This window comes from Ctenocephalides felis, unplaced genomic scaffold (assembly GCF_003426905.1).
Source record: "Ctenocephalides felis isolate EL2017-DRISC unplaced genomic scaffold, ASM342690v1 CF-g0.4_SCAFFOLD_01604, whole genome shotgun sequence".
NCBI lineage: Eukaryota > Metazoa > Arthropoda > Insecta > Siphonaptera > Pulicidae > Ctenocephalides > Ctenocephalides felis.
This window is the reverse complement of record NW_020537758.1, coordinates 13,953,200-13,980,249: the sequence shown is the minus strand read 5'-3', so window position 1 is coordinate 13,980,249 and position 27,050 is coordinate 13,953,200. Positions and strand designations below refer to the sequence as shown.

The window sequence follows — 27,050 nt, the reverse complement described above, 5'->3', positions numbered from 1 at the left end:
ATATATATATATATTATAAATTTGAATATTATTATTTGAATATTTATAAGTTTGAATATTATAAATTGTATCGTTTGTGCATTTTGACTTGTTAATATTCATTTAAAATAGAATTTACCTCACTGTTAATTTGCAAAAGAATGATGTAGATACTACATCATTGTAGTTTTTCATATTTACAAATTTCATATATAAAATCTTAGGCGACATGTAAGTCAACAGATTGCTTCATTTAGAAACACACATATCCAGGTAACATAAAAAATTATAAATATTGAGATACTTTTGATACTTTGGCGATTTTTTTTATAAATTTTTTACTGCTAACATTATTAAAATTCTCTGAGCTGATGATTTATCGACTGTGTTGTTTGTTATGTAATCTTAATTATGATTTATAGGTAATAATTAATAATTTTGCTAGCTTAAAATAATATTGTGTGTTTCCTGACTGATAATATATAAATATTCCTGGCCAACACTTACCGACAAGTAAATCATGCTATTTTTGTTTGAGTTTTGTTTTATCTTCGCCATTTAATAACACTTCTTTAGTTGAAGCAAGACGAGCATTGGCTTTGCTTTTTCGAAACTGTATGTCTGTTCCGTGCAACCAATCTAAAACCCCCAAGACACCAAAACACTGATTGAATCTGTAGAATTAAAATATTTTAGATTAAAAAATAATCGTTATGGTTCATACTTAGTAAACTCATTAACTAAATTTTACTAATTAACTAAATCTCGTATCTATACGAGTTATGTTAAAAGTATTTATTTGAATCCTTGTGATTAAGCATTACTTTCTTCTTCTACTTACTTTAAATGGTGATAATCGTGTGACTCAGGGCTTGGAAAAAATGGAAAATAATATCCTGAATGAGCATTCAAAGTGTTCAGAATTGCCATACAGAACCAAATGCTGGCTGTAGTTACGTGGGCACCTGTGATCAGAGGTCCGATAAATGGTGGCAACAAATTTGAAAATATATGTTCTATTGGGTGGCAGTAAATAGCCGTCACAGCTATTGGAGCCGTCCATTCGTGATGCTGCTTGTGTATGTGCTTGTAAATGTATTTACTATGCAGTAACCTAGAGTAATAAAATATATTTATATATATAATAATATTATTTGAATAATAAACTGAATTAGATATATTATAATATGTAAAGGGAGCGTAAAGGTATTGTGACGAGCCAGAAAGGATTATAATCTAGAAATAATTATAATTTAGAAATATATTTCTAAAGTAACTGTCCAATCGAGTGACCACGATATCACATTGGCATTTGTTAAACAAAAATGTTTTTTTCATTGAAAGTTTTTTACATAGACAACCTAAACCATTATATAAGCGAGGTGTAAACGAGAAAAAAATAGTAAATATTTTTTTTGCAAAAGATTCAATAATTATTCATTGACTATCATTATTCAGCTTTAATTTTAAATTTATTTTGCAATTCATGCAGAAATTGCATATTATTTATATCAAATGTAGATCCACTATCGCGTGCGAACGTGACGGATAATTATAATTGATTTTTTATGTTTTGAATCCGGCTTCAAAGGTTGTTTCGTTCTAAGGTCAATTTTTGGCAATTATTATATCACGTTTTTCCCCACCAACGTGTTTCGATACAGACGCAATTTCGATAAAAAATATATGATAAAACCCGATAAAAAATGATCTTTGTGGTTTCAACTTGAGTGCAAATAACAATCTGCTATTCGTCTTTCTTTATAACTCATATCTGAATTATTTAATGAATTTAATAAAAAATACTGATGAAAGTTGGAGAGAATTCAAATGTATACAAATTTGCAAAAGTATTAACTATTAGATTGTTTCCGCCAACAAACATTTAGAAATATTAAAAAAAAATCTTATACCTATGTGAGTAATAAAATCCTATTTCTTCGATTATTATAAAAAGAACTATTTGTATAAATGCCCAGTGAAATGTTGGTAGTTCTCGAACTTTTGTCATATCACCACCTCTCCATTGAACCCAATTGTATCCAAGTAGAGTTAAGGGAACTTGAACCAGGAATTGATTGAAAAGAACACATCCTATTACCTAACGATATAAAAAAAATTGGCAAAAATTAATTCACATATTTTAACATCGAATAATATGACTTGACCACTTTAAATTTTACACATTGCATGATGCATCTTTTGGTTTATGAGAAGAACATACCTTCATTAGCCTTTTCATATCAACTGGTTCGTTTGTGCCGGGTTGAATTTTATATTTTCTTAAAGATGCAGGTTTATTAGTAACGTCCAGAAATGTATAAATACTTCCTACTGACCAGTAGACAACTATCGTTAAGGCCGTTGAGTACACAACCCAAAAATAAAATGGATCATCTCCTGTGAATTGATATTTTGTATCAATATTTGATCATGATGTTATTTAAATGCATCACAAATCTTAATATGGTAATCAAAATAATTTTGTTTACACTAATATAAATATGTGCATAAATTTTAATAATGATATTCTCTAACTTTATATCTTATTTACAAGCAATTAAATGCAAATTACTTTAATGTATGAACCTATTATTATAACATATATAATTATTTACAATTAATGATTGTATGTGAATTTAGATATAATATATAAATAATAAAGTTATTTAAATATATTAATTGACCAACTAACCTGCAACATCAAGAACTCTTTCCCATCGTGATTGCCAAAAGTCACCTGATGCACCCCAAAACCTTTGAAGATGCCTGCGACAAAAAATATGTTTTATATAATATATTACAACTAATTTTTAAAAAATAATTTATAATATATTATGTATTATTAGATATCCTCGAATGATATAATATTCTGCTTTCAATTACTCTTAATAGTATTAGACGAAACAATGGTAGTACTTCAACACATGTTTGCTTTTTTTTTCATGGCTTTTGCGTACAATGATTTTAATCAGCAAATTGTCACATGATATTGCTGATATTGTAATAAATCACAAATAACTAATATAAAAATCATTTTTGTATTGAAAGTTGAAAATTTTTCGCAAGTCCTTCACAAGTTCGCAACAATACCCATCTATTAGTGAATATAATTTTAGTAAGTGTTTTACAAACTTTTTATGAGAAACCAAAGATAAAATAATGAATGAAAAATAGATTTTTTAAGGAAAGCTTTTAAATTTCAGTAAAGCTTAAACTACATTAATCCTCATTTTTAAAGATAGTTTCCTATAGTATAGTTTATAACTTGGATTTTTGATCTCTATCTCTCTAAAAATTATTTCTCAGAGCCTTATAGAGATTTACTGTGGTAAATCTAAAAAAAATCAGAATTAGAGCATTATTAGTTCTATTTTCATTAAAATAAACTAACTCACCACATGTTTGTAGTCGTATCAATACAAAACAATAATGTTTGCAATTAGATCAAAATAATAAACACAAACAAATGTGCTAACAACACAAAACAGTTTATCAAAGACAATGCCAAAGCGCTTGTACAACTGCGCTAATTAAGTAAAATAAATATCAGTCTTTTACATATAGATTATTAAAAAATTGAATTCAAATTTTATTTTAACTCAAATCAAAATAACGTGCGCATCAGTCACTGACAACTGTCCTAAAGTTCAACTTGAATAGATAAACGAAATACATGATATAATTTAAGATACTTGCAAATCATTACTGATAAATGAATAGGGCTGAATACAAAGTTTTAATATAAAACTCGATTAAGAAATAAAGTTGCATCGTTGAAAAATTTCAACTGACTGAATTAATTTAACCAATTGCCAAATGACGTTCTGCAATTTAAATGTGATTTAATAAATCAGACGAGGTCGTTGGAGCAATCTAATAATGCCAGATATTTTGCAGTGTGAATTCAATAGATATATATTTATAAAATGATCAAATAGATTGCCTTATGCAATGTTTATTTTTAATTAGATATTATTTTATTAAAAGTACATAAACATTTTTACAAGACATTAAAATATTTAACGCATAGGGACAAAATTGAGAGTTTAAGAAGGGGCACTCAACAATCTCAATAAAAGTAGGTTGAAATATTATTCACTGATAATTTAACCTAAAGCATCCACATTTGTTAATGGAGAAAACAAACGTTTCGTAATCATATTTCATATATTTGTGTTTTTATTTATTCCTCTAAAAAAAAAACAAAAACCTAACGCTTTTATTATGAAAGTAAGTGAATTTTCATAAAGTTATTTACAAACGATTAATTATAAATAAATGTAAGACATTTTATAGTGAGATAAAACACTCTAAAAAAACTTATGTCATGTCTTCGTACAATATAGAAATATTCAATATACTCTTATTAATCCCAAAACCGTTTAAAGCAAATTCATTGCACATTTATTATTAACGAAGATTAAGTATTCATTTGATGAGTTTTGTTTCAAAACACTTATATTCATCTGTAATTACATATAATACCTGGTATAAATTATCGTTAGGTACAACTGTAAAACAAGTATAAATTTCACATAATGTTCAATATATAGGCAAACGTTTGAAATCAAACGATTGACCCAAATATGAACTATTATCTATTTGTTACAATTATGTATTTGAACATTATATTGGAAGATCAGATTAAAAAAAAAATCCGTGTTGAAATAAAACAAAAATACAATATATTCTCTATATAATAATATAGCCGATTTGCGTTAAGTAATTAAATAAAATTTTAATTAATGCATTATTAAATTGAATCATTTTTATGTGATAAATAAAATTTGATGAATTATCAAACATTTATGTTCATTAAATTCAACAGTATGCTCAGCACTCGAGAAGCACATACGCAAATAGAGTCATTCTGACTAATGTGTGTATAAGCCATGACAAATTCTATTGAACATTATGAATGTCATTCTTGCTTTTATTATTTATATTGTTTTTTATAAACATATGTTATACGTATTTTTAACTTCCCGTAGGGCAAGTTATAGTAATCGCAAAAAAATCGAAAATGAAAATTTTTATATATCTTTACGTTTCAAAACCTTCTGAACATTTTGGCATACCTTAGAAAAACTGGATGTATGTGTGTGTGTATGTGTGCGTGTATGTGTGTGTGCGTGTGTGTATGTATGTGCGGATACCAATTTTCGTCGACGATTTCGGGAACACGGATGAAGTAAGTATAAATTTTGTTTACATTCCTATGGGTTCCGTACCAATGTTTATCCATTAGACGGCGAGGCGGCGTTTACGCGCTTTGACATCTCGTCTCTATGCAGTTAAAGCAATACGATTGCTTTGAAAAAAAGTTCAGAATTTCCAAAATAAGTCAAAATAAAAAAAACGATTTTCAAAAATCTAATTTTTTCGAAGTAAAAATTTTTCAAAAATGTTAATCGTTTTTAAAAAAATAATACTTTTTGGTACGGGAAGTTCAAGCAATTTGCCTTAAGTCACGATGCTATGCGCCCGCTAGTTACTCTTATTATTAGAATTTCAGTTTTCAAGAGTGATATAAATATATTATATCGGTAAATGCGTAACTTTCTACGAAATTTATCAAGTCTCCGGTAGCCGTGATCGTCTAGTGGTTAGGACCCCACGTTGTGGCCGTGGTAACCCAGGTTCGAATCCTGGTCACGGCAATGTCGTTACATTGTCACGGCGGAGATGTATTTTTTTTTAATTTTGAAAATTGAAAACTCATATTTATTTATGTGTTATTAAGACTTATTAATTTTTTGGGAAACACACGCTGTTAACTATATTAAAATCATTGAAAGTAGTGCTCAAACATCTTGCCATCTCATCTTACAACCAGTTATAAATTATGTATTAAGTTAATTGTCAAAACAATTTATTATCCATTTTATTTGATTCAAAAAAAAACCTGAACAAGGAGGTTTGAAGGCCATTTTCACGAGTCTATATAATTTTATTATTGCGATATTTTATTATATTATTTTATAATTTGAGTTGTGAATAATAAATGTGAAAAAAATGTGTGAAAATATCATGCCAGAAGACAAATATATTCGGCACATCCGAAGAAAATCTATGTCAATACAAATTATTAATAAATATGAAGACCTTGCCTTGGATGTGCCGAATATATATATTCTCCTAAAAATAAGATATTATTTTCACCATACGTTGCAGTTGTTTGATCTATAATTACTAAAAAGTTTTATGATACACGTATCATCTAATTTTGTTATTATATAATATTGTAATTCTTCAATGTTCAATATTATTGATGATAACGTTCAAGATTCGGAAAAGATTTTTAACTTTTGAATTTAACAAAAGAATTTTGTCCAGAAATTCCGATTTGCTAATCTCGATATTTTAAGTTATTCTGAAGCATTTTACACCAAAATTGAGATAAAGTATGCGTGTTTTAAGATCTATGTGTATATTTGATCTTTTGACGAAGATTTCTCAAAAAAACAGCTAAAGCAATATTAGCTGTTGTAATTTGAAAGCTATTCGATGAAACTTGATATTACTTTTTAATTTAACAAAAGATAATGTAATAATTTGTTTAGAAAATCTAGCAAGTCAGATCTCGATATTTCAAGTCATTCAGAAGCTGTTTATACTAAAATTGGTATAAAGTATAAAGTGTTTAAAGATCTATGTGTGTATTTGATCTTTTGACGAAGATTTCTCAAAAATCAGCGTAAGCAATTTTAAAAATTTGAAAGCCATTCGATGAAATTCTATACGACGTTGATTTATTTTGCAACTTTTTAAAATCAGCAGAAGAATGTAAATTATTTCATCCACATTTTCGTAAAAAAATCTGAACCGAATATGAAAATTTAAAGAAAATTTATAGGTAGTTTTTAAGAAAGACCGGTCAGGCAGTTTCTCTGTAAATATTATATTTTCTGACAACTTAACATGGCGACAAAGTTTATAGTCTAAACAACTTTAGGACGTAGAAATCAGCAGAAAAGTGCAAATTATTTCATCCACATTATCGCAAAAAAATCTGAACCGAATAGAAAATTTTAAAGAAAATTCATAGAAGGTTTTTAAAAAAGACCGGTCAGGCAGTTTCTTTGTAAATAATTTATTTTCTGAAAACTTAACATGGTGACAAAGTTCATAGTCTAAACATCTTTAGAACATAGAAATCAGTAGAAGAGTCAAATTATTTCGTCCACATTATCGCAAAAAAATCTGAACCGAATAGGAAATTTTGAAGAAAATTTATAGATAGTTTTTAAGAAAGACTGGTCGGATAGCTTCTCTGTAAATATTTTATTTCCTGAAAACTAAACTTGGCGACAAAGTTCAGAGTCTAAACAACTTTAGAACATAGAAATCAGTAGAAAAGTGCAAATTATTTCGTCTACATTTCCGTAAAAATCTGAAACAAATAGGAAAATTTAAAGAAAATTCATAGATAGTTTTTAAGAAACACCGGCCACTCAGTTTTTCTGTAAATTTTTTTCTTCTGAAAACTTAACATGGCTATAAAGGTCATAGTCTAAACAACTTTAGGACATAGAAATCAGCAAAAAAGTGCAAATTATTTCGTCCACATTTTCATAAAAAATCTATAACGAATAGAAAAATTTAGAGAAAATTGAATGATAAGTTTTTAACAAAAACTAGTTAGGCTGTTTCTCTGTAAATAAATATTACTTTTTTTGAAAAACTTAACATGGCGACAAAGTTCATAGTTTAAACGACTTTAGGACATACAAACGGGTGTTTTCGCATTACAGATTAAAAAGAAAATACTATTTCAAACTATTACTATTCTAAATTACTAAAGTACTTAAAAATATAAATCCACTGATAATGGCATAAATTTATATATCTAAACGTATGGATAAATAAAGATTATCTAAAATATTTTTCTGTTTTATTTGATATATGCTTTCCAAGATTTTATACATATATTTCAATATCAAAATTAACTAACCTATAAACTCACACATTTACATACAAGTATAATAATATGCATGATGAATATGAAACAAATTACAATGTTATCACCTTGTTAAACAAAGTATTAAAATATGTAAATCAAATAGCTTATAATGTTATCAAATAATTAACAATCTATAAAAAAAATAATAATTTTTGAAAAAAAAAATATAAAAATACATCTCCGCCGTGACAATGTAACGACATTGCCGTGACCAGGATTCGAACCTGGGTTACCACGGCCACAACGTGGGGTCCTAACCACTAGACGATCACGGCTACCGGAGACTTGAAATAAGCTTTCCCTACAATGCAGCTAAACGAATGCCCGCATTTTGTTGAATAAGAAGTCGGCGAGCTCAGCCGTTCACTCATTGACAACTCATATAAAAATACTCATTGTCAAATTGTATGACTCTCACAAAAAATATGAAATAAATAGATATCTAGTGTAAATGTTTGTGTTTGTGCCCTAGCCCTACTATATATTTACGACCATTGGTGCTCAAACATCCCACAAAAATTTCACCACTTCTTAATTTACTTGGTCAGATGGTATAACATCGATTTTTATTTAATACGTTTATTGCCAATATAGTAAAAAATAACAATATTAATAGATTTGTCTTAAAGCTTATTTAATTTTATGAATAAACCATTTTTTTATTTGTATGCATGCTGTAGAGTTAGTAGAAACGTTTGAGAAACAATTATTCAAGGGTTTGCATTTTAATATAATTTTGCATTTAAAATTACAAATTATATATGTGTACGTTTGCAAAAAAAATATTTATTTGCAGAGAAACTACCTCACCGGCCTTTCTTAAGACTATCTGTCAATTTTCTTTAAAATTTTCCTATTCGGTTCAGATTTTTTTACGAAAATGTGGAAGAAATAATTTGCACTTTTCTGCTGATTTCTACGTAGAACATAGAACATTGTTTGGACAATGAACTCTGTCGACATTTCAAGTTTTCAAAAAAAAAATAGTGATATTTATTTACAGAGAAACAGCCTGACCAGTCTTTGCAAAAAGCTTTCGAACGGTTTTTCAATTTTCCAAATCGGTTCAGATTTTTTTACGAAAATGTGGACGAAATAATTTGCACTCTTCTTATTCCTTATAATTTCTAGTACTTTTATATATTTCAGTGAATGCATGTTCAAGTATTATTGTCATCATTCATGTTTATGTGTATAATGACAATGAATATGGAATTTGTACTTCTAATTTTGGGTTAACTGGATTCATAATTATTATTAAGAAAAACATGCATATTATTCTAAGAAAACCTCTGCTCCAGGTTTACTGATAAAGTCTGAGAACTTTGATCTATACCAGTCATATCGGGGAAAAGATAACAGGGGCGTCACTTACATATTTAAAATCTAAATGTAAAAAAATGCAATATAATTTAAAAGTAAAATGTGAAGAATAAATCAAAGATGTGAATGCTTTATATTGTTTGGCGTTTGCGAATATCTATGCATCAGGCAAGTCTTCAATGTTTATAATTTTTGGACTAAATAATTTGCCTTTGAATTTGAAAAATTAGTCATCTAAAAAAATATTGATGTCTTGCTTCATATTAAAAAAATAATATATTATATTATTGTACTTTCATATTACATTGAAAAATATATCCCAATTTTAAATAAAATGAAATAAATGATATGCCAGTACAATTTTTCAAAGTGTTAAATAATGTGTATATTTTTTTACCCTCGTCGCTTCTTATATAGGTTTTAGGATTTTATGAAATAAATATATTCAATCTTACTTTTTAGCCACAAAATTCTAATTTAATTTTAGCCACTCGACAGAGTAGCTAATGCTCAGTTCCAGCCACAGTTTATGTTATAAGATTATTATTTCAATATTTTATAATTTTATTTTGTTAATATTCTGTTTATCATTTATTTTTATATTTTTGTATTTAGGTTTAATTTTTTGTTTTATATAAACCTCAACAATTTTGTATTATAAAGCTTTAATAAAGTTTTGATTGACAAAAAAAAAATTAGGCAATTTAGACAATTCTTCATTATAATTAATATTTTCTGCATCTTGAATCTTTCGTTAAATTTCACTTACTTTCTGTTGCCTTTCACGCGTTTTATATTTTAATGTAAAGTATTTAGTGAGATCTCAAATGAAAGAAAAAATTAAAATATCAATTGAAAGAACGATAAAAAAGTGAGAAAAATTATTAAAAATTATGTCTATTTTACAAAAATAGTATAAAATAAATAAATTAAAAATAGCTGCACTGGTCTTTCTAATCTACGCCTGGTTGGCTCTGACCTTGTATTTGAGTCAGGCCAGATTGGGTTTAATCTTTGATTATTTAGTTTCATAGTCTGCCGCTTTCACAGCAATGGACTTATGATACTACTGATTAAAAACATTATTCCATTTTAACATTCAGTATCCACATTTCCCTTGTATACATCACAATTGATATTTTAATTTAATCAACGGCCATAGACAGCCGGCAAGTCGCAGACTGAAAATGTATTACGTTAGAAAACATGTGCTTAAACGTGGTTTAATATCTAGGATAAAATGAAAAAAGTGAGTGGATTCACCAGAATTGTGACAGTAGATTCGTATATGTATATCCTTTATTTTTAGAAGTATTTAGTGATAATTGACTGAAGTGATAATTTGTAAATAAGAGTGCAATGTAATTAGTAAGAGGCATTCAATATGCATCGTGGTTGTAGTGCGTACTTTAAATAGTATATAGTGTTTTATTTATTAAATAAACTATAGAATAACATTCGTTATTCGCGTATTTATACAATTTTAGTAAATATATTTGATAAATTTTAATCCAATTTTGAATATAAATTTCTAAGTGAATGTTAATATGCTCACGTGATAATTAATTCTCCGCCACAAATTCTTGTTTTCGTTCTAAGTTTATTTATTATCTCGAAATGACCGAAGTGAAAAAAGTGCTTGTGATTCTGTCACCATGGAGACAAATGGGGATATATTTTGCTGCTGTTTTATTAGGATTTTGGCTTTGTATAAAAAAGATTAACACAATGTCTTTGGACGCCTTCGAAAGCACCGGCGGAAGCAAGAGACTCGCCGCCTTCTTGTCTGGTTGAAACCAATGGTGGACGACATTCATATGTAAAATTGAAGGTAAAATTTCCATTTCTTTAAATTCCAAACTCTGTATGACGTTAATTAAATTGTTACATAATTATTTTTGTTAGTAGGCAAAGCAATTTGCGCGATTCTTAAAAATTAATTCAAATTGCATGTTTATTGATGACATAACAGCTTAGGATTTATTTTCAATTATTGAACATGAATCTGGACCGCCTAGGACTTGTTTCGTTTAATTCACACTTTTATCATTAATCATTTTAATTTAAATTAAAGTTTAACATATTATAAATATTGATATTCAATTAATATTAAAAATAAAACAAAAGTATCTTCAGCCCGACTACAACTTGCAGAATAAGAGCAACATTTACACGAAGTTCGTAATCTTCAGAATTTAATAAAGCATGTACAAATTTAAAAATATATATTTTGTGAGAATTACAAATTTTATTTCTAATTTGTGAATATTGTGAATATAATATATTTGTATCATGCATTTCATAAATATTGTTAATATTCAAAAATTTACCTTTGAATTTAGATTAATACATAAGAATGCAATCAAAAGTACAAAGCTCAAAATGTAATATTACAAAATATCTTAATTATTGAAGATTCATGCAATAAAAATATTATTGTTTTGATAATTAGTTGTGAAATATAACACTTGTGCATAATTTTCAATAATATATGTAGCTGATTATGTTTGAATATAAAAAATAATCAATTAATAGCTATATTTAAATTAGGATGCTATTTATGTGATATTCAGATGTGAAAAATATTTTTATATACAACAAATATATAGATTGGCTTGAGCAAATACATTTCGAAATTATTTTCTGAGATAAAAATTTCTGTTTATATTTGATTATTCAAATCATACGATTCAATTTATGCTAATAAGAAATGTAATGCTTTTACATGTTCTTTAATTTTATTTTGCGAGATACATGTATATTTTTTTGTTATTTAGGAAGTAATAATGATTTTTAACAAAATATTTTATTTTTGGTTTACTATAGTAAATGTGTACATATCAGACCATTGTCTCATATGTACATATTTACTATAGTAAACCAAAAATAAAATATTTGGTTAAAAATCATTATTACTTCCTAAATAACAAAAAAATATACATGTATCTTGCAGAATGCTAGTTCTTGAAAATAGATAAAAAAAATAATAGTATAAAAATTAATTGAATTTTTTTATTTGCAATAGATTTTAAATATTATTGTTAAAATCACTTTTCTTATAACAATACTTAAAGTTATTACACCGTCTGCAAATTAATTTGCCGATAATGGTATTAAGTTCTAAATGCGCACAAATCAAAACATATGATGAAATATCCATATGTGACCTCTTAGATCATCGCTTTTCTGTATTATAATTATAAACGAATTATTTTAATAAATAAAGTATATAATCTTTAATGTCGTACGATGTATTTTGTATGACATGACGCAAGTGTTAATAAAAGAAATGAGCTAAGATAACTGCATGTGCATGTGCACAATATTAATTAATGTTTCATTAATTATATGTATATTAAAAAAATATATAGGTATTATTTTTATAACGAAAATTAATATTAGCAAAATACATGTCAATGATAATTGTTATTTTTTAATATAAAACATCCTAATATTCTACGTATGTTGTAAGAATCGCGAGAAGTATAATCAGCTTTGACATTACAATTTTTTCTATTTTTTGAAATTGATCTATTGTCGCAAAATTTAGCAATAAACATTTAACCAGTATTCGAGAATAAAATTGAATTAAATTAAGTTTTAATTTAATTTAGGGTACTAAACTGCACTATGTGGAAATTGGTTCCAAGGATAAGCCACTGTGCTCCTGCTGTGCACGGTTTTCCCGATTGCTGGATGGATGGAGACATCAGGTAATTCAACATTTTTATAATTCACAATGATCGATTATTTAAAACAATAATATTTACACACTTCAAACTATTCCATACTATTATTTGTTTATTAATATAAAGATATACCGTTTGTATTATGAATAAATTTAGTTAGTTTTATCTATGTTTTCAAAAGCAGTTACTTTTAAACAGAGCTTTACTGATAATAATTATATAAACACTATGTATATTGTATACACGACTTTGAAAGGAGCTGTATCCAGTTATAAATTTGTTAAATAACTGCTTGAAACGACTTCAATATTACAATTAAATATAGTTATAACAAGCAGTAATTATAATGCACATACCAGTGTGACGAGTGTTTACGTTCCTCAATGAATACGACAAATTCGTAGAAATTATTTGTTACCAGTATAGTAATAAGAAAATAATAGCCTTGAGGAATGCCACTGTCTGTTCAGCTATAATATCAAAACTATTTTGTAAATTAACATTTATCAGATTTTTTTTCAAATGAATTAACTTATTCATAGATTATATTTATTAAATTTTCCATAGTACCTACTTCTGATTTAGAACCTCGTATGAGTATAAATATTTACATTTCGACATTTTTTTTTATATAGATTCCAGAACTATCCCAGCATTTCCGCGTCATTGCCCTAGATCTCAAAGGCTTCGGCGACTCGGACAAGCCGGTCTGGAGGCATTGTTATCGCCCAACGCGCATTTTGGGCGAATTGGACGCCTTGGTGTCAGCCCTGGGCGCTAGATCCTGCACCATCGTAGGGCACGATCTAGGCGCCCATTTGGGATGGTTTTTAGTGCATGCTTATCCAGATTTAGTCGACAAGTTTGTCGCTATTTCAGCACCACATCCAAATTTACACTGGGACACTATACCTAGTGGACCAGTGTTCGATGGAAATTGGTTGAAAGTGGTTCAGGTAATAAAACTAATAATCTATTAAGTTGGTTTTTTCCTCCTCAATTCCACCATATAAATTATTTCAGTTACCAATGTTGGCGGAACGCGATGCAATGCGTTGTGATTTGCAAATCCTAGAACGTTGTTATGCACACTTAATGTCTGGTGATAGTAAAGAAAAAAATTTACTTGAAGCTTACAAGTATGTATTCAGTCGTAGTTCAGATTGGGCTGGACCCTTAAATTACTTCAGGAATTTACCGTATTATCGAATACGAGATGATGTTTCTACTGTACAAGCTCCTGTTCTTCTTATCACTGGTATGCGAATTTTTTTTTATAGACATTACCTTGAATTCATTTTTATTATTATATATTTTAGGCAATCGTGATCAATTTTGCCGACTGGAATCTGTGGTTCAAAGTTCAGATTGGTGTGACAATTCTTTGGTGAAAATAGTAGAAGGCGCTGGTCATTGGCCTCACCAAGAATTTCCTGATGCCTTCAATCGGCTACTGATGCCATTTTTAGTTCGTAAGTATATTTTTTGCAATAACATTGAAAAAAGTTCATTTGAAGAATACGGTTCTGTTTTTGCTGATATTATTAATAATGATATAATGGCAAGAGATTGGAAAATAACTCGTTTTTCTTGCTTACATAAAGTGCGCTGCAATAAATATTTGTCAGGTTTTAAATAATAAATATTGAAAAAAAAAGAATTATGACTAGTCTTTGTGCTAGTCATTAAATATATTTACACATTAAGAAGAGCAAGGTCTAACCGGTGTAACCTAAGGTCTAAAAGTTAAGATCTGAAATGTTGACTCTGGATAATGTAACATCCGATGGTGTAAAATACTTTGTTCTTGTATATATTTTAGACACTAATCACATTAATTTTTTAAAGTAATTTCAGTAAATTGCGCATTGGAGTCCTATATCTATGAAAATGCGTCTTTTGTAGGTTATCGGTACGATGATTGATCGTATAAAACTGCATTCTAAAAGTATTATGGTATTATGTATGACTCGATCTAGATTGATAATTACTTATGAAATGATATTTACATTGCAAATTGTAGTAAACACTTTTTTACGACGAAACAGTCCGTCGCTTTTAAATCTGTAAATATTTATTTCAATACACTTTTTCCCTTATTTTCTTAATACTCGATAATTTAGAGGATTACTTGTGTGAAGGGAAAATATCAAATTGAAATGTAAAATTGTCATGGTCAAGTTTAGTTTCCTTTAATACTGAAGTTGAATAATGTTTTGTATATATTAATGATGTGAATTTATCATAAACTTCATGTTATACTATTTTATTAGGTCAAAGATCAAATGTGCCAGTACCAGAAAAACTGCATCAAAAGGCCTCATGGTACGAATGTTAGGAGCCGTAAGCCAAACCGTAAAATATGGAGGATCCGTTATTGATACGGTTCAGAAAAAAACAAATGGAGCCGTAGGTGTACTACATCAGTTAACCTGATAAATCCATTATAAGATGAATCTTTTATTTAAATGATATTTTCAACTTTAAATGTCTTAAAAAAGACTATCAACTTGCCTAAATTGCAATGAACTAAGGTAACAAAACCCTTGGAGCTCATAGGCATATGAAGTGAGAAAGTGAACTACGGTGATAATTGTGTATAACAAGTATGGATTTAAATTTAACAGCACTAAAATAACATGCTAATATTTAAAGTAAATAACAAACAATAAAAATTCAAATCAACGACACTGAAGCATGTAATAGCTTGTTTGTTAAAAATTCAGTGTTTTTTTAAATAAGCCCAAAATTGCTCGTGAATAAATCTTCTCAATAAGAATGTTTATTCAAAAAAGATGACTGAACTAACCAAAAATTTGTTATTGCACCGCTTATAAACTCATAAATTCATTAGAATCTAATGAAATAAAAAAGTGTGTTCAATTAAGTATCGTAAATATGGTGATTTTTACCCTTGAAGTTATATCACAGAAAAAATATCTTAAAAAAGAATGTCTTCCGTATTGTAATTGGACTATTTTTATATGTTGAAATAAGTTACTAAGTAATTTAAGTTTGTTATATATTTTTAGGGCAAAAATAGTTAAAATAAAATTTGTGATTTTAATGTATAGAATTTTAAATAACTATTCAATAATTCCATATTTGTTCCAGCAAATAAATAACTAAAATTTTTATCCATGATTCAGAACAAATTTTTTTGCCAAATTTATTTATAATATTATTAGTTAAGTAAAATAAAAAAATTGCTATAAAATATTGAATAAGTTAATATGTGATTTTTAAACCTCAATTTTACTTATCATTACAATAACAAAAAAAGTTCTTGTGCAAATATTTTATAGGATATTGAATTTTTCATAGGGCCACTAACTTGTCTAGTCGTCAATGATATTAATTAGGTTAAAATGAACTACAATTTGTATTTGGTATTTGAACTGAGAAATATTTCTTCGTAGCATGAAGCCTAAGTAAATACAGTACATTGAAATTAATTAATATAAATTCTAAACTGTTATATGAATAATATAAATAAATGTTTCTTTAAGAATTTTTCGCCTGAATTTTTCTCATATTATATAAATATATAAAGAAGTACTATATATTTATATTGCGTATATGTAAGACATGTATTTGTTTGTGATTTCACAAATTATTACATACAAAAATTATTACATATAAAAAATTATCATGTAAAATTTATTTAAGCCTTTTGATTGAGCTGGCAAACGATTATAAATTATTTATCATTGTCGCATAACACCTGGCAAAAATTAATATTGCAGGAGATAATATTATTTACTATCTAAATTGTTGTCTGATTGTTATTGTTCTAATTTAACTATAGTAAATTTAACGGAGTATTTTTTATTTTGTTAACTCTTTCATGATTTCACTCGCTAATCATTATTTGAATTTTCTATATAGTACAAAGAAATTACAAATTGCGTTATTAGTTACCATTGCAAATTTATTTAGTAGCTCCAATTCCAAAGACAGCGCCCAAGTTTTTCTCCGCCCTTGCGAATTGGAAACGTCGCCAATCTCGCTAGATCGCTGCTATTACATTTCGTTCAAATATGTAAATTGAACTTCCTCAGTTTAATATGAGAATGTATTTCTACAAATACGAAATTTACTACACAAGAGCAATATGTACATAAATGTGTCATAAAAATAACAATAAGCCAAAACGGTTTCGGTCAGACGGTCAACGACTCCGGCAGTCGCTTGCGTACGCGCTATCATATGATCGCGTTCAAAACACGGGGAACCTTGAATTCACATTTTCGGGGACAAGTTTGTGGCCTTTCAATTTGTGAAACTGATTTCAAACTGATTTTTCCATATACCGAAATCGATATATATCTTAATCGATACTAATTTGCCTAATAGACATAGTTTTTAATATGCAAATATACTGCGTTGTAGGTAGGTGAAAATTGAGGGTTGCATGCATGTAGTTTTTAAACTTGCCTCTAAAAGAAAAAATAAAAATGAGAGGTTGTGTAATACATGAAAAATGAGTTTTAGAGTTAGACAACCCTTGATGAAATTAATTTTTTTTATGTAAAACTGAGCATTTTCATAAGCTCAAAAAATCTTAATCGAAATTCAGTCAAAAACTTCACTGACAGAAATCGAGATGAAAAATGATGTAACTGCTGTAATAATTCTTACAAAATAGGGGTTTGTGGTAAAAGTGTTATAATTTGGGGTTATTATGTTTTTTATATACACATTGTAAAAAGATAAAAATCGAGCCCAAAAATAAAAAAGGTTTGGCGAGGTGGTCAACCCCTACAAATCTTGATTTCAATCAGATTATGCAATAACCTGTCTGGGGATGACCTAAGAATTTTCCAAATTCTCACTGCGATTGGATGTATGATTTGTTGAATTGTATAACGCATACATATATAAGGTTGTCAAATATCTCCCTTTCGCCTTTTTGTATTATAAACCAAGAGCAAAAAAGCGGAAGGGAGATATTTGACACCTAATATATATATATATAATATATATATATATATATATATATATCAATTTATAGGTTTACTTGAAAAACTTAGATTAAAATCAATACATTTTATTCTAATTTGATTTTTGACTATTCTCGAAAAATTTTCACTGCGATAAAAGTTTATAAATAACTGAATTGAATTTTATAATTATCAAGAGCAAAATAAAATTCTTCCTCCACTAGAAGTAGCCCGACAACATTACAAATATTATAATTATTACCCAGGAAGTATGAGTAGTCTCACAAAAACCAGATCCGCTGTATTGGATTAGGCAATGCCAACTATGCCATAAATTTAAATTGAATCAAGAAACAGGTAGTGAATTTGTCGAATTAATCTCATATTCAGAAATAAATGATATCATGTTAGCTTTTGGTTATCAGTAGTTTTCCACAAAATATTCAGATAAGGCCAAATCAATATATATCCGCTTTGCCAAGGTTTCTCGTATTTGAACCAAGAATTTATTGAACAAATAATTTTCAAACTGTGTTATGAGGAAATATATTTAGAAAATCTATCAATATGATTGAGTTTTAAGAATTGAATACTGACAGTACTTGAAGTATTGCGATATTAACACTTTCTTCTCACAAATTGCGAGATTTATATGAATTTTGTCGCCGGAGCGGCGGCATCCGAGTCGAAAGGGTTAATTTGATTATATACATATTATTATCTGATATTTTATTTCTAAATATAAACTATAATAGTTCATAAGGTATTTTTTCATAAAGAAAACGCAAGTATAAATATGAAATTCAGAGAGAAATGAAAAATGACGTGAAGATTGAAGTGGCAAATACAGACGGTCTTCGGTGAAATAAATTATCTTCATTATTTATAAGATTTATTATATAAGAATAAAAATAACGAGAACCCAAGCTTGCAAAACTGGGATTATATATATATATATATATATATATATATATATGTTATATATATATATATATATATGTTTATGTATATATATATATATATATATATATATAATAAATCCATACGTTTCGGCTATAATCCTAACCTTCATTCAGTGGAAACTAAAAATAAAATTAAAAACTAAAACAATTGAATTGGAGTGAAAAGAGTACTATTTACTATTTTATTTTTTCTTTTCATTCCGATTCAATTGTTTTAGTTTTTAATTTTATTTTTAGTTTCCACTGAATGAAGGCAAGGATTATAGCCGAAACGTATGAATTTAAAATAAATTTTTGAAAGAAATTCATGTTTTTTATTGATGTTATGCCCGATTACTAGACTTTGTTAATACATATGTCAACATCAAATTCAGAATCATACAATATATATATATATATATATATATATATATATAAGGTGTCCCACAATTCAACGTCAAGCCAAAACAAATTTCATGCAGTTTCAAAATTATGAGGTTTTTAAGTGCAACCTCGAACTTTGACCATTTGTTCGGTTATTCCGGTTAATTTTAATTAATTTTGTTTTATTTAAAACTTGAATCCCTAATCATAAGTAATATTTCTAGAAAAGCAAACAAAAATTTCCAAAATTCTACTTTGAGGAAAGGAGAGTCGCTCCTTTCAAAATGTACTAAAGTGTGTTGGAAAGTTCCATCAAGAATCAGGATTGTAAAATTGTAAAATACTTGATAAAATAAAAACCAAAAAATAACACAATGACGGCCAATGCTTGCAAGTACATCAAACATTTCAACTAATTATTAGTAAAAATTATTCAGATGGTAAAAAATTTTATTATTTATTTTTGGTTTTTCTTTTTACTTAATTTTTTATTATGAAACTGTCAAGCATACCATTTTAAAATACTAATAAAATTGAAATTAAATTAAGATTAAAACTTCACTTTAGTGACATTTTTTATAGAAGGGCCTTTCAAGATTTATTTATTTCGAAAATTTTAGACTTATAGTTCAACAAATAGTCTTAATTCTTCACCAAAAGTCTTGAAAGGTCATAATTTCTAAACTACTTGGAATAATTTGTTTCATGACAGTTACTATCAATCAGTGGCGGATCCAGCTTTGGCTCCAGGGGGGTCACATAATTGAATTATAGTTCTCAATGAGTATGTTAATATTCATTGCCAATTCTGTAATAAGTTACGTATTGAAGTTATAAAATGTGTTTGGCAACAAAATACATAAATAAAATCATTATGAAGTAATTTTATTGCTGAATTATTGTTGTATCTAGTTCTTGAGACAAGTTCAGGGGGGGGGGAGTCATGACCCCCGTGACCCACCCCCTGGATCCGCCACTGCTATCAATACTATCAGCTAGATGATGTGTTCTGGGACACAACACAGTATTATTATTACAATGTTTGTGACTTACCCTGCTATTGTATTTCTAGCTGCGGCTAAAGCTATGAGTGCGCTTGAAATGACGAAAGGGATGCTGTGAAGCGAAGAGAGCAATGAAGCAGGCACGGGAAGCGATTGCGAAAACAGACCCTGCTGCAGGGTGACGCATGCAGGCGTCATGCTGAACGACTCATCCGAGGAACTTTCGCTATGCAGCATCTTGCCGCCGTCTGAAAAAAAAAACGATTTAATTAGATATAGGTAAATATTTATTAGAAAAATATATAATAACTTTAAATGCTAGAAGCTAATGCGGATGCTGATTTAAATAACACCAGCCAAAATATGACAAAAATATTAACTAGTTGATTTGGTATTTAGTATTGAGGCAAGTTACATGAACTTCCCGATATGTATAATTAATCGAATTAATTAATAAAAAATAATTTAATTTCTGAGTGATTAAAAGTATTCCGAGTGGATTTATTACACATGACTCGAAGTATTTTCTAATAGCAAATTTTCAAAAATCACCTGTTTTTATAATTGAACCAGTTTCCACTGGACTTTAATGGTTTACTATGTTCATTAAAACCAAGTACTCTATCGTTATACCAAGTAAATCGTCTAATTTTAATTTTAACAAACGTCAAAAAAAACTACTCATTTTCTTAATATTTGATTAATTTTCAAAATTAAACTACTTGTCATAAGGCCGTGATATTTCAGTAAGTTCTATAAGCCCATGATATATATTGCCAAAAAAATTTCATGAAAAACGGCTTAAATTTTTTTTTCAACAGTTAATTACAAGAAAACGGTTCGGTAGATTTTCAGCTAAAATTAATCAGTATCATTCCCAACTAATATCTTTCGAACAGTTTTTGATTTTTTAAAATCGGTTCGGTAGTATGAGCTTAAATGTGAACGAAAGGTTTAACACTTTTTTCCAAACTACAAAGAAACGGCTCGGCCGATCGTCGCACAAAACTGAAAACGATAATCTTCATCGAGATACATCAAATGGCTTTTAAATTTATGAAATCAGTTCAGGCGTTTTTGAGAAAACGTCGAACAAAGGTTTAATTTTGTCAAATGTCAAAGATACGATACCAATTTTTGCAAACTTTGAGGATTTTTCAAAATTAAACGACTTGTCGTAGGGTCATAATATTTTAGTATGATCTACAAGACTATGGTATCTACCGTCAAAAAAAAAATCATAAAAAACGTCGAATTTTTTTTTTTAAACTTTATTACAAGAAAACGACCCGGCCGATCTTTACCAAAAACTAATCAGCACGATTCCCAACCAATATCTTTCGAACGGTTTTTGAATTTTCAAAATCGATTCAGAATTGCGAGCTAAAACGTGGACGAAAAATTTTTCACTTTTCTACGATTTACAAAGAAACGGCCCGGCCGATCGTCGCACAAGACTGAGAAACGCTAGTCCTCATCGAGATACATCGAATGGCTTTTAAATTTTAGAAATCGATCCAGCCGTTTTTGAGAAAACGTCGATTTGCGGCAAGAAATCTGTTCACACACACACACATACTTTTTCCAAATTTTGTCTCATTCGATTCAGAATGGCTTGAAACGTCGAGAAAACATAAAATTAGCGTATCGGATTTTTTGATGAAAACATAAACTTCTCCTTCGGGAAGTTAAAAAATAAGATTACCGTTGCATTTTAATTATTACCATAAATCAAAATATAAAAGTAATAGGATTTGCAACTGGTTGGGCTTTTCATTAGCATATTGATTGACACATCGAAGGCCTTCGAAAGAATACTTCATTAATTCCAAATATTCCGACAATCAATCAATTGGCCTCTAAAAGCCTAAAGGAAACACTCTATTATGCCAATGCATATCCGGAAATAGTCTGCAATCAATTGTATTTCGAGCTATGTTAATTTGTAATTTTTTCATTTTTTCAACAGTGCATTAAATCGATTTATGTTTATAATATTTTAGAATAAATTCTTTATAATTACAAAAATAATAAAATTTGTTTGTTTCTAGACTTGGTGCCATCAGCAAAAGAAAATCACATCAATTACGATTTATTTTAAGTATTCTTAAGTAAACATAGAAACAATTACGGCCTTTTAGCACACTTGATATCCTTTGAATGATAGCTATGTAAATATTTGATATAAATGTTAGAACAATGAAAGTAATTGAAATTATACCAGGTGTTCTTGAAACTAAAGGACGTTGTTAGGCACACATTTTGCCAGTGCATAAATAAATGGACTATTGAGTAGCTTTTAATTATTATTAGTATAATGTGCCAACAATAGATTAGTACTAATCATTTTTACTCTTATAATAATTGTAACCTAATTATGATTAAAAATAATTTAGTAGATTTTGTTAATCAGTAGCCATATAATTGATCATTCTTTATTGATATTGATAGATTTAGATTCTATTATAACTTTTATTATGTCCTTACTCTGCGAAGATTTTCTTCTTCTACTCTGCCTCAACTTCATGGTTATACTGTTTTACACCAACTGACAAAATTCAAAACGATACATGCACACCTCACTAAACTCACAAAATCAGAAACCCACAAATAACATAAACTAAATAATTAATAACAATTATTGAATGGAATAAGGAATTTCATCAATTATAAATTATTGTGCCGAAGGATCTTTTACGAAGACGATTGGCATTCAAACACAGGACGAACAACTACGCAACTGTTTTAAACTCTGCACATGTATTATCCAGAGACCACGAAATACACTAACTGGTAGACGAAGAGTTAGTCAACATTTTGGTTGTTTTTTTGTACCGGCTAATTTTTTTATGAGGAAGAATCTATCAGGTGTTGATAATCTTTAACATATTGCCCAAAACTCACCATTTGTTTCATTGCAAACCGGAATTATAACAGTTATATAACAAAATCATTAGTTCAATATTGAATGGACATGATTAGAAACTCTTTTATGTAGAGAATGGATTAAAATGCAATTACATTCTCTATATCCACGTGATCTAAAAGCTTCTATATCTGATTGACTTTACCCAATATCAAACTTAGGATTTTCTCAACGGATTTTTGTGCAGTTTTGTAATGGTTTGTTCGAATGTGCATCAGGAATCCTCTCTTGGTACCCTACTATTTAATATTTTCAATTATATATTTTAAGTAATTGATTGTTCACACTTGTTTGCAGATGATCTCAAGTTTAGCTTAAAATCAATATGATTGAAGACTGCCTAGTGATGTAGTCTCAACTTGGCTCATTTTATACCTGGTGAGTTTATAACAAACTGGATCTGGTTATTTCCAAATGTTAAGTACTCACCTATTCTTTTAATCATTTTGCCATATGTCTTATGACATTGTTATTTTACTGGTGTAATATTATTTCGAACTGAATGTTCGAATAGCTGTATGTATTTTTGTCCCAACAATAACAATAATATAAAAATCATTGGTTAATCGTATAAACGTTGTTCAAAGCAATGAATAACAACTAGAACTTGAAGTGAATAGCCGGGATGGTGTATGTACCTAATTAGAGTTTTTTTTATAAATTATTTATTTAATTTGACTAAAATGTTCACGAACCCTGTGACCTATTCGCGTGCCATAACCATTTACGGGGGCCTCACAAATACACAGAAATTTGTGATTCATTATTATTAGTGGAGTCTCATACGCTGTGAAGCAACAGATGAGAATATTTTGTATTTGATAGGTGTGCAAATGGTATGCAGTATATAATGTAGGTCGTCATGCCGTTACTGGCATCGCAAAAATAATAAAGTATTATTTGCTTCCAGATTATAAAGAAATATGTAAAAAATATACAATGACTTTTCTCATGAAGCAATCAAAACCTAGTAGTTCGATACGGTAGTTGTGAAGTTGTGATGACTTCTTAATGAAGTGGCTCTATATATGGCCATTCAACCCTACCTCATTTTTTATGAAATTATTATTAGAATAACTCTGATACTGATGACTTTTTATGTGAGCAATGCCTTTAAAGGCTATTTTCACATGGACAGATATTGTTTTCTATATTTCCAATAACCAATGCTTGGCATCAGGCTGTCCTAGGCGGGTATCGAACCTGTAACTATTAATATTATAATCTCAAAATAGTCAAATAATAGACTCATTGCATGTATTAGTAACATTTCTTTGGCAAAATTTGAGGAGATGAGGTGAATTTTGACAATAACTTCAAAAAGAAAATAAAGAAATATTGTGAAGATTGAAGACATATTTAAAGATATTTTAATTATAATTATTATCAGGGCCGGATTTAGAAATTTGGCGCCCCGGGGCACTGACAAAAATGCCGCCCCATTCCTGAAAATTTACAAACTTTCGAACTTTTTTTAAAGCAATCGCGCTGCTTCAACTGCGAGGGACAAAATATAGAAGCGCGTAAGCGCCGCGTCGCTGTCTAACGGATAAACAATGTTACAGAACTTATATAAATGTAAACAAAATTTATACTTATTATTATAATATCTTTAAAATATCTGATAATTTAATGTGCATTTGCCTTATGATCACTTTTGTCCGCCAAATGTTTCTTTCTTTATTGGATCATCGAAACCGCTAAACCTGCCCCCCACAAATTTAAGCAGTTATTTATTCTGTAAATTTTTTTGACTGTTATTGGACGCTTTTTTCTCAAAAACTGAATCATTTTTGCCATTTGGGCCCGTATCTTCAAAACAGTTGGACCTGCCTTGACCAATAACTAATCAGCACGTCTCCTTATTAATAGGAATTGAATCATAAATCGGTTGATGCGTGTTCTCGAAATCGATTTGAATAATTATAAAATATTAGATTTGTATTGATGGGGAGACGTGCTGATTAGCTTTTGGTACAGGCAATTACGAAAAATGGTAACTGAGTTTCGATATTTCTTCTCTGAAACAGCTACGCAGCGCGATTTCTTGGGAAAAAGTTCATAATTTTCGAAAAATTTCAAAATTCAAAAAATGTGTTTTAGAAGTCTTTTTTTTCATTTTTCAATAAAATTTAAAGCTCTTTATAGAATGTAATTTTCAGTACGGGATGTTTCAGTAATTTGTCTAAAGGCACTATGCCATGAGTCACTAGTTTAATTTTTTTTTGACGCTATAAGCTCGGAAGTGCACAAATTTGTCGTCTTAAGAGGGCTCGAGAACTGAAAAACATTTTTTTTAAACTTTCAGCTTGTTTACTTAGCTTATATATATATTAGCCAAATTGCCAAATTTGATAACTTATAAACCAATTTCATAATTTACGTTCGGAGAGGGAGGCAAGGCAAAATAATAAATTTTAGTTATCGTTTATTTCAACCCAAATTTTGCATTGGAATCGTATTATGTTTTGTTAATTATATTTCTTGAAATAAAAAATGTTGTTAAAAAAGTTGATTATATTGTATAGAATTTTTTTCTCACTATCCAAATTTTGCCGCCCCCCAAAATTTGCCGCCCTGGGCAGTAGCCCCGATTGCCCCTACTGTAAATCCAGCACTGATTATTATTATGTTAATGTATAACGAAATAGACAAATGATATGTATATCTAAAATATAAAAACTGTTTTCATAATATCTCATACCACTGGTATGAGATATTATGAAAACAGTGCCTAGTATGATACTAGGCACCTCTTCCGACTGAGATATGAAAATAATATATCAATAAAAAATAATAAAGAAAAAGTTATTACTATTTACTTATCATAGAAATAATACTTATTCTATGATGTCTCTATTTTGATAATCATTCATAGATTTGTTTAACGGTTTTCCCCGTTCTATATACTCTATTAATGAATTATATTCAAAAATATATTCCAGTAAATATATTTCCACCATAAATAATATCAAGGTAATACAAATTGACTATCATGTTGCAAATAAACAAAAGGATAATTATAACAATAACCAAATTTAAAATATAACATTAAAATTCATCGTTAATTAAAAACATTACTATTCAATATATAGAGAAAACAACAATTTATATATTTAGAAAGCATTTAACGTTAAGCAATAGGAAAATATATTATTTTTATAGAGTTTCCTAAATTGCAAGTTAGTCACTCACATTTATTTGAAGTTTAGCCAGTTTTCTCAGAAAATATCTTTATAAAGTCATTAATTTTAGTGTTTTGTTCTCACAATTAAGTGATAAAACACTAAAAAGTCCATTTTCCATATAAGTGTATTAAATTACTATTATCTAACCTGCTAAGCTGAAGTCCATTTTGTATATAAAATACATTTTCATAATAAATATGAACCAAAAAAAATATTAGCCGGATATCGTCCAGCGAAAAGGATGCATATTATCTTAAAATGCTGTGTATTACTATATCTTAATAAAATTAATCTGCATTCAAATATTTGCTCTTTTTCTAGTTTCTGCAAAATTTTGAGTTTTCTCTCAATTATCCAAATCGGAAATTTTGTATGCGGGATGTCAGTGTAATTAAATTTCCCGCTTTTTTATTACAATTTCCAATAACGATATCTTTTGATGCTCTACATTTTTTATGAATATAAATAGTATTATTTAAACGAACCAGGTAGCGAATTTAAATTTACGAATTTCTTAATAACTTCAACGGTAATTATTGTTCGCATTTTGAACGCGATTTTAATGCGTCGTTGTGAAAAACATGCAAGCTAAAGTATAGTACAAATATTATCTTACCGTTCTTTTAATTGTACAATCACATCTTGTAGAATAATCTTTGATCCCACCAATTTGGAACTGTATCATACACTTATCTTTAAATTTAATC

General features: G+C 28.4%; 1 protein-coding gene and 2 non-coding genes across 4 annotated transcripts; 1 reads left to right on the top strand and 2 right to left on the bottom strand.

Annotated features, from left to right (window-relative positions):
- Positions 1–398: 398 nt before the first annotated feature.
- On the bottom strand, positions 399–27,050 carry LOC113372852 (fatty acid hydroxylase domain-containing protein 2). 2 transcript variants are annotated; one of them, XM_026613188.1, is made up of 7 exons: positions 26,960–27,050; positions 20,279–20,477; positions 2,675–2,748; positions 2,204–2,379; positions 1,893–2,080; positions 821–1,093; positions 399–653 (listed from the first exon to the last, which is right to left on the bottom strand). In XM_026613188.1, the coding sequence occupies exons 2-7, from the start codon at positions 20,464–20,466 to the stop codon at positions 503–505; spliced, it is 1,050 nt and encodes a 349-aa protein (XP_026468973.1). In that variant the 5' UTR covers positions 20,467–20,477; positions 26,960–27,050; the 3' UTR covers positions 399–502. The 2 variants fall into 2 exon arrangements, with proteins under 2 accessions (XP_026468973.1, XP_026468974.1); XM_026613189.1 differs by lacking the exons at positions 20,279–20,477; positions 26,960–27,050 and adding an exon at positions 3,378–3,478 and having other exon boundaries at positions 401–653.
- On the top strand, positions 5,571–5,642 carry Trnah-gug. The gene has a single exon. It is a non-coding gene; the product is annotated as a tRNA-His (tRNA).
- On the bottom strand, positions 8,149–8,220 carry Trnah-gug. The gene has a single exon. It is a non-coding gene; the product is annotated as a tRNA-His (tRNA).

Excerpts from the sequence above, each read along its gene's own strand:
- LOC113372852 (XM_026613188.1), bottom strand. The coding sequence starts at position 20,466 with ATGCTGCATAGCGAAAGTTCCTCGGATGAGTCGTTCAGCATGACGCCT. Across the intron at positions 2,081-2,203 it reads ATATGAAAAGGCTAATGAAG|GTAATAGGATGTGTTCTTTT; the intron begins GTATGTTCTTCT and ends TTATATCGTTAG. Across the intron at positions 654-820 it reads CACGATTATCACCATTTAAA|ATTCAATCAGTGTTTTGGTG; the intron begins GTAAGTAGAAGA and ends TTAATTCTACAG.